The sequence below is a fragment of the Talpa europaea genome (genome assembly GCF_964194135.1).
Source record: "Talpa europaea genome assembly, chromosome: 8".
Lineage (NCBI taxonomy): Eukaryota > Metazoa > Chordata > Mammalia > Eulipotyphla > Talpidae > Talpa > Talpa europaea.
The window spans coordinates 62,805,558-62,816,665 of record NC_140075.1 but is presented as its reverse complement, the minus strand read 5'-3'; the positions used below and the strand labels follow the sequence as shown (position 1 = coordinate 62,816,665).

The following is an 11,108-nucleotide window of genomic DNA, read 5'->3' as shown; positions in this document are numbered from 1 at the left end:
CAGCCACCGCAGCAAGGGTTCGATCCCCAGCCAGGGAGATACCCACATGGCTCAGCAGACCTCGACATCAAACAGAACAGTATCCAAAAAACGACCTCCAGTTTCACCATACAGAGAATACCAGGTTAACGATCTCACAAATCTTTTCTCACACTGTTGTATTCCTTTCTAAAGGGCGAGCGCCCTCTCCTGCTCTGTAAAGGGGGCGGCTGAATCTTTATTGGAAGCGCCGAGTCACCTGGGAAGGCACTGCAGGGGCTGGTTTGGGGCCTGGGACTTCAAAGGGTGAAGGCGACGAGGAGGGCAAGGAGATCTACAGACTAGGAGGTCCAGCCTTAGAGTTGGCCGCGACTTCTCTGTAGCCCCCACCAAGCAGGCAGGTTCCAGGACGGCTGAGCCCGCGGTCACCACAGCCTGGCAGGACCGCGGCGGGCTCGGCCCGGCCGGCGCGGCGTGGCCTGTGGCGCCGCGTCACGGGACCGCCCGCCCGCCCATTGGCTCCCCGCCGCCGCCGCACTTTCCCGGAGCAGGAAACCGGCCCGGAGCCGGAAGCGAGGTGGCTCTCGGCTGCGAGCCTGCGGCGGCGCGCGAGCAGGGGGCCCTGGTGCCAGCACCGCTTGCCGCCTTCGCCAGTGGGGCTCCGGGCCCAACTAAAGGCCTCCAGAGTTCCGGGGGCCTGTCCCTAGAAGGTCTGTGAGCCGGGTCGCCAAGTACCCGGCGCAGCTCGAAATAACCGAGGCGCCGAGGCCCACCAGAAGCCCCGCCCCTAGTAGGAGCTGGAAAGCTTCGTCGTGGCGGAAGGAACCTGAAGGGACTGCCCCTGCGATGGGGCCCTAGGCCATGGGTACGCCCGTGGGGGCTGGCCCGGCTGCCCTGCGCTTCGCCGCTGCCGCCAGCTGGCTTGTGGTGCGCAGACGCAGCGTGGAGCACTTTCCGCGAGTATTAGAGTTTCTGCAATGCCTGCGCGCTGCTGCCCCGGGCTTGGTTCGCTACCGGCACCACGAACGTCTGTGTATGGGCCTCAAGGCCAAGGTATTGGAGCCAGCAGGACTTGGAAGAGCGGGAGAGGGGAGGGGTGGGATGCGGGAATCTGACAACAACAACGTTTTGAGGGGGGATCCAGTTGGAAAAGGGCAGCTTACCCCGAAGTAGAGATTTTGAGCTCAGTACGGTTCACAGGTCGTGGTGGAGCTGATCCTGCAGAATCGGCCTTGGGCCCAGGTTCTCAATGCCCTGCATCACCATTTCCCTGAATCCGGACTTGTAGTGCGGGATCCCAAAGCCGTGAGTAATCCCGGGAAGAAATACTAATCTCAGTTAACAGTTGTAACAGAATTACTCATCCCAGCCACTGTATTCTGGTCCCCTAACTCCCTTTAACTCCTTACCCTCAACAGACAAAGCAGGATCTGAGGAAGATTTCAGAGGCACGGGAAACCTTTTGCCAGCAGGTGAAGCAGCTAGCAGAGGGCCCTGTAGATTTGACTTCAAAGCTGCAGGTGAGACTGGCTCGTTTGTTAGTTGCCATGTGGCTATTTTGTCTAGTCCTTTCCTGACCTGCTTCTTCCCCACCTGCAGGATCTTGCACAAGAATATGGGGAATCCTTTCTTGCTGCTATGGAAAAGCTGTTTTTTGAATACTTGTGTCAGCTGGAAAAAGCACTTCCTGCACTGCAAGCACAGCAGGTTTTATTGGGGCAAAACACAGAAGGGCAGAGTGTGGGGTAGTTATATCAAAAACAGTGGTTTTCATGCCTCTCTCCCTGCCCACAGCTTCAGGATGTGCTCAGTTGGATGCAGCCTGGAGTTTCTATCACTTCTTCTTGTGCCTTGAACCATTATGCGGTGGACATGAGGTGGCCACTACCAGGTACCAGGACCATTTGGGCATACTAGGAATTTGGGAGTAGGGTGTTTAGCCTTTTGAGACAACCCATTGGAAGGGTTACATGGATCTGAGGCACAGGAAACCAGGCAGAGTTCATCTATCATCTGTTCTCTTTATAAGGAGGTTCCTTTTCTTTTCAGAGTGCTCGCTTACTGATTCAGTGGACATGACAGAGCCCATGGAGCAGAGTCCTCAGCAACCAAGATTAGCACTCCACAATCCTCTGCCAAAAGCCAAGCCTGATCCATACCTTCCTCAGGGAGCAGCCTTAAGGAAGCACCCAGAACTTTTAGCTGGCCACCACTTCAATCTAGCCCCTCTAGGTCGGAGAAGAATCCAGTCCCGATGGGCATCCACTAAGGGAGGCCATAAGGAGCGCCCCACAGTCATGCTGTACCCCTTTAGGAATCTGGGCTCACCAACCCAGGTCATATCTAAACCTGAGGAGAGAGAAGAACAAGGGACGCACATGGCAGATCCAGCAAGTGCTGTGGGCAAGAGAACAGGTTCCACTGCCAAGGGCCCGTCCCAGACAATAGGTGAAAGAGCACTGGAGAGCCCAGTTGACCTGTTTGCCTCAGAGCAAAAGGAGTGAGTGGTACAGAGTTGCTTCTCCCTACCAACAGCACATCCTCGCCTGCTTTCCCTTCACCCTATCTTCTTTGCTTGCTCCCACTTCAGGAATTGCATGGATGATCCCATGAACCCCTTAAGACTGTCATTATCGCCCCCTAGGACGATGACACCAGGTAGGTTTCCTGAGTTGGGTCTAGGTCGGACGCCTCATCTTTTGGATTCTTGAGGGCCCATGTTCATCTAGAAGAGTAGTTTGACTTGTTTCTTTTTTGCAGTGTGTCCTCCATCTCTGTGCAGCTCTGTCATTACCATAGGGGACTTGGTTTTGGACTCTGACGAGGAAGAAAATGGCCAGGGGGAAGGAAAGGTGAGTAGGAAGGACTAGGAAGTTGGGAAAAGGGATGGGCAGAACAAAACTGAGAGACCCACATGTTCCAGAACATGGAGGGCTCAGGGAATGGTTCCGGGTGGTGATAGGATCTCCCTGCTCCCTTCTCTGCAGGAGTCTCTGGAAAACTATCAGAAGACAAAGTTTGACACCCTGATCCCCACCTTCTGTGAATACCTCCCCCTTCTGGCCCCAGTGCAGCCCATCCTATGACCATATAGACAGCTCGAGACACTGGTGATAGGACTGGAGTACCCTCTGCTTGTCTCCTTCCTCCTCAGCTCTACACAGTTTATTGGGAATACAGTGAAAGCCCAGTGGGTGGCCTGACTACACATTGCTCAAATTACTTTGTAATGTTTAGTGATTACTTTGGATTTATTGAAACACTGTTTTGGGTATGAGGAGGGGAATGAAGGCTGCTTTAAGGTCAGAGTGTGGCATTCCTTAAAAACAGAACTGGCTTCTCTATGGCTAAAAGCATAGAAAGGAAATTTCCTTTGGCTATTCTGAAAATATCTGTGTGTGTGTCTTCATGCCAGAATACACTTTGTACATTCTCATGCTGCTATGTTACCTGCTGGGGGTCAGGACACTAGAATGAAGACATTTCATGGGGAAAGTACTCATTGTCCTTGCTTCTGCTGGAGCCAACTGGTGGGGTGCTGCTTGCAGCACCCAGATGCCGGGCCTTGTTCAAAAACTTCAGAATCTCTTTACCTCATTGGATTGCTCTTTATTACAGTATTTGAATGTATAAACACTTTCTCTGAGCTTTTTACTCATAATGAAAGTGATTAACAAAATATGATTCTTAAAGCCTACCTCTTCCAGACTAAGGCCATATAAAACACTTATATGTGAACCAGCATCTTTACCGCTTATCTTCAGGATGCTGGGTCCTCAGATTTTGAATTGATTATCTTACTTTCCTCAGCCTTTCTTCTTTATTTCCTCCCCATTGAGTGCCCTAGGCACTTGTGCAGACAGAAAAGTACAAGATTACTGCAGGAGCCCTCAGGAGTAAGGTACCAGGAAATAATGAGTAATAAGGAGCTGGCACAAGTGAGAAGCCCACTTGGGACGCCCTGTGGTGGGTGCTGATGCCTTGGGAAGGCAGAGCTGCCAGGGTCTAGCTCGCCTCACTGAAGATGGGATTCACCTGCTGGGTGACACGGATGAAGGTAGTTCTCCGGCTCAGCTCCTTCAGCTTAGCTGCCCCCACGTAGGTACATGTGGACCGGACGCCTCCGAGGATGTCCTGGATGGTATATTTCACGTCCCCTTTAAAGGGCACCTCCACTGTCTTTCCTTCAGAGGCCCTTAGAGTAGGAAAAACTCCTTCTGAATTCCTTAAGCCCATTCCTTAAGACTCTTCCCCAGTCTCTAGCATTCTGACCCGGTTTACCACTTTTCTCCCAAGAACTGTACCATCCATCTCCCAGCAGCCACCCACTGCTGCTGGCCTCCATGTATACCTGTAGTCAGCTACGCCCCCAGGATACTTCTTCATGGCCACTTCAGAAGTCATTCCATAGAAGAGTTTGTACTTCTTGCCATTTCTCTCGATGAACTCACCACCTGACTCACTGTGCCCAGCCAGCATGCCACCCAGCATCACAAAGTCAGCCCCTGCCCCTGCCAGCATCAAGAAGGGAAAGAGATGAATCTGTCTAGGTACCCACATGTCCACCCTCAGAAGCAACTCCTACCAAATTCTCAGTCCTGAAAATGAATCCACCATTTCCCTGGTTTTGTTTCCCTGGCTGGTCCCTCATCCCCACAGGCCTGTTCTGCCCTGTCCTCTACTCAGTGAGCCGGATTTCCTCATGAATTTAAAAAGAGAAATCTGGAGATGCTCTGCCTGGCTTGTGCTCTCTCCTTGCTACACTTGCCATCTTCTAGTCATTTCCTTTTACTGTGCCCAGATGAGCATGACTAACTACCAGTGTCTCAAGAGAAAAGTTTTCCAAGATTATTGTGAGCAGGGATCCTCTGGGAAGCTGTGGAATTGCAAGTTTACAGCCCTACTCCCCAAAGCCAAATCTGTACATCTGGGGTGGGGCTCAGGCATTGTCCAGCAATCCAAAGGATGGTGAGATGGTCCTGGAGCATACCTGCAGCCTGCTGGCTTGACCAGGTGACATCATAGGCTTCAGGGTGACCAGTTAATATTACAGAATATGAGTGGTTTCCTTAGCCTTTCTAGCCTGATCCTAAACCCTCAGAGGTGGTCCATCCTTTTCTACAGGATCCTCCCATTGTGCCCTCTCAACATCCTTACCAAAAGCCTTAGCCACATCCCCGGGACAGCTGCAGCCTCCATCCTGCAAAATAAGGACCTCTATGAAAAGAGCATGGATTCCATCAGCCCACTTCAGAACTAAGAGGAACCTTGGAGTCCTTATTCACCTCTGCCACAGCCTCCATACCCAGCAGAAAACCAGATGTTTTGGAAACTGCATACTCTGCCCTGCCCTTGGGACTTACTGAAATGATGTGGCCTTTAAGGCCATGAGCAGCGTCTGCACATTCCATCACTGCGCTGAGCTGTGGGTACCCCACTCCGGTTTTCGTCCTGGTGGTACACATAGAGCCTGAGAAGAACACAAGAAAGAGTAAAGTACTCCACCGGTGTTTGCTGATGAAAGGGTAGCCAGTGGCCCCCCAAGAACTAGATTACCTTGTCCAATACCCACTTTGATGATGTCAGCCCCAGAGAGGATCAGCTCTTCCACCATCTCTCCTGTTACCACATTCCCTGCCTGAGACAGAGCAATCAAAACAGCATTCTTAGGTTTGGAAATAAGAGAAGCAGCGGCTTGGTATGTCTGAGACATGACTTTGCACTAGTAGTATAAAGAAGGGTACCTGGGTTCCCTCTGCTGGCCCCTCTGCAGACTTCTAGAACAACCATTTGAAAGAGTGCTGCCTCCCACACTGAGGTAGAGAGTAAATGGCCAGTGTCACTGTTGCACTGAGGTAAAGCTGGGATCCAACTGGACCAAAGTCAGATCTGGTTTACAGTAGATTTATCTCCCTCTCCCTGCCAGGAGACCCAAACATATCCTGTCCTTAAGCTGTCATGACTTCAGGGAAAGGGGGAAGACTTGATATTGAGACTAAATACTCATCTGCACAACACTTTGTTTTTACTGGACAATACAGAGACGCCCTAATGCTGTGAAGAAAGTGAAGCTTTGTTATCACTCCCCCAAGTTTATCAAAACAATAAAGCATCATTTCATGTGACCCTCTGTATGACTGTAGTACATGTCCCTATCAGTGGGCAGGTATATATGTACCACAGGTGTGTATGGTGCAAAATATCCCATCATAGTGGGATAAATATCCCATTGCGGTGCAGGGACATCACCTGCATCAAAAATTTTAGCATGGAACCATGGATTTTCACTCAGCAACATGATTAAATAAGTCATAATGCAGCAGGGGAGACATACAAAAAGGCATGGAAGGAGAGGGAGAGGAGTACATCAACCACAGGGTAACAGAAACATACCATGATGGTGTGGCTGGGGAAGCACTTCCGCACATCCTTGACAAACTCAACAAAGTGTTCAGAGTAGCCATTTGCCACATCCAGGCAGATATATTTCACCTGGGGAATAGCCTCCAAGATCTCTTTCAGTTGCTCAAAGTCAGAAGAGCTTGTGCCTGAGCTGACAGCCAGATTCTGTGGGAGCAACAAAGGCCTTAGCCTGTGGCATATGGAGGCAACGGCTGGTCCCCAGGGAGTAAAAAAAAAAAAAAAAAAACACACAAAAGAGGGGCCTCCCAGGTGGTGCAGGGATTAAAGTCTCAGCGCTATCAAGCTTTTGCCAGCCACTGTAGCCCAAGTTCAGTCCCAACCAGGGAGTAGACCCCCATGGCACTACAGACCTCTCCAGTCCCGCCTGCTGCTCCCCTCAGCAGTGTATTTCAGTAGATATGCCTGTTCTGCCCCACACTCTGTCTCTGGTGAATCCTTTCACCCTGCACCTCTGGCCTACACCCCAGTTCTTGTATGCATAATTAATATAAATCTTTAAAAAAAAAAAGATTATGGGCCTCCCTGGTGGCGCAGCGGTTGAGCGCTGGGTTGCGAAGCTGCCCACAGCCTCTGCAGCGCTGGTTTGATCCCCGGCTGCTCCCCGGCCACCTGAGGAGGGTCCCACATGGCGCACAGACCTCTCCTGCTGCCCGCTGCTCCCCTCAGCAGTGTACTTCAGTCCTTCTGCCTGCTCTGCTCCCCGCTCTGGCTTTGGTGAATTCTCTCACCCTCCCGTGCTTCTGACTGTACCCAGTGCTTGTATAAATAAATAAATAAATAAATCTTAAAAAAAAAAAAAAAATAAGATTACTGGAGGGCCTCCCCAGTGGCGCAGCAGTTGAGCACTGGGTTGCGAAGCTGCTCGCAGGCTCTGCAGTGCCAGTTTGATCCCCGGCCGCCGGGTGAGGGTCCCACATGGCACGCAGACCTCTCCTGCCGCCCGCTGCTCCCCTCAGCCGAATACTTCGTCAGTCTGCTATTCTGCTCTCCGCTCTGGCTCTGGTGAATTCTCTTACCCTCTCATGCTTCTGACTATACCCAGTGCTTGCATAAATAAATAAATAAATCTTAAAAAAAAAAAAAAAAGATTACTGGAAAACTGGGATGAAGAAAGAACCACGGTAGACCCAGTGTTACCTCTAGACAGTCAGGATTCTGGCTAGCAAACTCTTTCCACTGCTTGAGGTTGTAGTATTTATGGACAGCAGTGAAGAGGGAGAACTAAGGAGAAGAAAAAGAGTTGTCAAAAAGGAAAGAATTTTATACAAGTCACTTTTTCTAGACGCAGACCTTTATACCATTCTAAGGGAGAAAAGGACTGAAGTTTGCAAGAAGTCAGGATTAAGTTAGAATTTTTAAGTCAATCATTATTCTCCCTACAAAGAAATCCCAATAGGGCTTTTACCATAAACTGATTCTTGTCAAATACTCCCACCAAAGTACTAAGTCATCTGGACTGGATTTCACCTGCCAGCACATACAGTGCTTCTATCTTAAAGGATGACAAGGACAAGCTGCTGGTGCAGTGGGACAAGTGGTTGGTAAGAATCATGAGGAGGCTGAACAGAGCCCGTGTCTGCAGCAGACTCATCCCTCCTACTATGGTAACCTGGTACTGCACTCACCAATTTTTGATATCTTCTGGTCTCTTTAACAGTAATAATTCAGTGGGTCTAAATGCTCATAAAAGGTAAGGCCTTAAAGCTAACAGAATGAGTAAAGTACTATCATAATCTTTATCTCCACTACAATGAAGCAAAAATTTTCTTGCGATATGACCAAACTGCAAAGTTTTTCAACCAAGTTCAAATTCTTGTATACTTTAGCTCAGCAAATCGCAAGCAATACAGTAATATTTTGAGAAAGGCACCCAAAGGCTACTGTGAACATTGGCACTTTAAAGATGCAGGTATACAAACAAGAGGCAGCAGGTGACTGCGACAGCACAAATCTTGCAACTGTCAAGAAATAAAAGGATGTCACATACAAGCCAGCAGCAGCTTCTGCTATACTCAGAGATCACCATCATCAGTGCTACCAGCAGAAGCTTATATTGAATTCTGCTTTCTCAGTAACACTTTGCTCTTAACATGCTGAAAAAGAAAAATCACTCTAGTTGGTAAGCTGACTGTCAACATACTGGCATAGTGTGGTATGATGAACACATCCAATTACACAGCAAGCTAAAGATCTAGAAAAGATGCTTGCCTGCATCTAATCTTTCTATTATTACTGTGAGACTTGGCTCTATCTCTAAAATCTGATTTCTTCAGCACTCATCAACGGTACTGAAAAGACAGTCTCAACATAAAGCATCAAAACAAGGTCCATTAAGGCCTCCCCAGTGGCGCAGCGGTTGAGCGCTGGGTTGCGAAGCTGCCCGCGGCCTCTGCGGCGCCGGTTTGATCCCCGGCTGCTCCCTGGCCACCGGAGGCGGGTCCCACATGGTGTGTAGACCTCTCCTGCCGCCCGCTGCTCCCCTCAGCAGTGTACTTCGGTCCCTCTGCCTGCTCTGCTCCCCGCTGTGGCTCTGGTGAATTCTCACTCCCTCCCGCGCTTCTGACTGTACCCAGTGCATGTATAAACAAAAACAAACAAACAAACAAATAAATTAAAAACATGCCTCTATAAAAAAATAAAAAAAAAACAAGGTCCATTATTACAGCATGACTGTTAATGTTCAAGTCAGACTCACCATTCCCCAACCTTATGGACACAACACACAGACAGTGGTCAACAGCAGGATTCCTAAGCAGTTAATGAATGACAACAGCAAAACAGTACTAAAACTGCATGACTATCAATTTCAGAAAAATGACAACACATTCCACACAGACTTACAGCAATCAAAAATAGAGAAAGGGAGATGAAGTCCTTAAGACTAACAGTCACAAGTGGTAACAGAATCCATCAAGCAGCAGGGCTACACGGATTAACCAGAAGAGTGCATATGTTCTCGGGGTGCCTAGAGTAACTACCTCCATGTAGATAGTTCTGACTACAAGTACAGAAGCAGGTAATATTGCTGACAGGAGCACCATCTTCCATTTTGAAAGTGAACAATAACCTGTATATAAGAAAAAAAATTCCATTTTGGGCAGATCCCAAATACTCCCAGGACCTAGGGCTTAAAATAAATTAGCGGGAGATTAAAATAAAAAGAGGCATAAAAGAAAATTAAGCTGATTCTCTCTAGAATCTTCGAGTTAGGAATTTTTTAATGCTCTAACTGTATTTAGTTTCTGGACTAAAACAGTGAATGCTTAGTATCCTGAACTGTGCTATAGTGGAGAGTTGCATGTGATGTGGAGGAGGTGGGTGGTAGGAAGAGTTGGCAGGATGAATCTATTACTGGATAGGAGAAAAGGGAAAGTTCTCATATCAGAAAAATGAGGGCAAAACTTAAATCTCAGTAACTCAGATGTTTCTTTGAACATCGGATAAAAGGGCCTTAGTCCTGGGAGTGAGGGGGTAAGAATTAGAGCACCCTTACTTTTAACTGCCAGAAAGCTTATGTGGAAAAAGGATGGGGGTGTAGATACCTCTGCAAACAGCTTACAAAACTGGGCATAACTGAGGAAGGAGTTTTAGGGAAGTCCTACCTTAGAGAGAACCTTGGCCATCTCAAAGGTGCCTACAGTATCCATATTGGCAGCAATAATGGGGATCCCATTGTACATCTGCTTGGAGTTGCGAAATGAAAAGGATCTTGTGAGATCCACCTGCAGACACGAACAGGAAACTGAAACATTTCATTAAAAAAAAAAAAAATACTGTCAAGTCCTATAACAAACATACTGGCATAATGTGGCATGATGAACACATCCAATTACACAGCAAGCTAAAGATCTAGAAAAGATGTTTGCCTGCATCTAATCTTTCTATTATTACTGTGAGACTTGTACTCCTCTTGAAGGAATACAAGGGTCAGTGTATTTTTCAGTCCTGGCCCAGAAGGAGCTTGAATGAAGGAGCAACCAGGGAAGAAGGCTCACCTCACTTCGTGACTTAAGAGTGCTGCGTTTGGGGCGCAACAGGACATCCTTGAAGTCCAGTTTGATGCCGCTGTCAATGTGAGGCATGTTGTGGGCCTATGGGTCTCGAGGAATCTGAAGGCAGGAAGGTGGGAAAGTTTAGGAGCGTAAGTTGAACCATTCTCCCTCTAGGCCTAATGCTCAGTTGGGGCTAGTGGCGGAGTTCATCCCTCTCCTCGCTTAAACTTGGAAAATCGGGGCATAGGTTAAGACGTTGGTCCCTCAAGACTGTCACCTCTGACCCATCCCATGATTGCGATTACTCTCGTTGTCTCCATCCCAGGTACTATTTATTGGAGCAAAAAACTGGGATGGAGTCATGAGTGGTCCTAAAAAGGTGCATTATTTATCCTGCTACTCTTCCTTTTCCCTGTCCCTGCAAAGAGCAGTTGGAATAAGAGGTTGATTTGGGAGGGCTCGAAGTAATGGGGGGAGGGGTGGGGGTAATCCCACAACCAGCTTCCGGAATAAGGGTACTCACTTCCTGTCGCCTTGGCCCAGGCGGCAGTTGACCGCAGCGCCCCTTAGCAACTTTCCTCGCGCGACCCCGCAAAGGCTTCTGGGTCACAGAAATAAGCTCGGCTAATTGCCGGCGAGTCCGATTAGTCCAGCAATGGCAGCTTCCGGGGGGGCCTTGTGGGTAACCAAGTTCACACACTGAGGTTGCCGTTA

At 48.8% G+C, this 11,108-nt stretch overlaps 2 protein-coding genes across 2 annotated transcripts; one reads left to right on the top strand and one right to left on the bottom strand.

Annotated features, from left to right (window-relative positions):
- Positions 1–840: 840 nt before the first annotated feature.
- On the top strand, positions 841–3,065 carry TINF2 (TERF1 interacting nuclear factor 2; the record flags this gene model as incomplete). Its single annotated transcript, XM_084239824.1, has 9 exons — positions 841–1,032; positions 1,180–1,284; positions 1,398–1,499; positions 1,579–1,686; positions 1,774–1,870; positions 2,029–2,479; positions 2,570–2,637; positions 2,740–2,831; positions 2,967–3,065. 9 exons carry the CDS (start codon positions 841–843, stop codon positions 3,063–3,065), a joined length of 1,314 nt encoding a protein of 437 aa, XP_084095950.1.
- Positions 3,066–3,984: 919 nt separating this feature from the next.
- Positions 3,985–10,484, bottom strand: GMPR2 (guanosine monophosphate reductase 2; the record flags this gene model as incomplete). Its single annotated transcript, XM_084239826.1, has 9 exons — positions 3,985–4,174; positions 4,331–4,490; positions 5,137–5,179; positions 5,343–5,449; positions 5,536–5,617; positions 6,373–6,546; positions 7,540–7,623; positions 10,005–10,124; positions 10,398–10,484. 9 exons carry the CDS (start codon positions 10,482–10,484, stop codon positions 3,985–3,987), a joined length of 1,047 nt encoding a protein of 348 aa, XP_084095952.1.
- Positions 10,485–11,108: the final 624 nt, after the last annotated feature.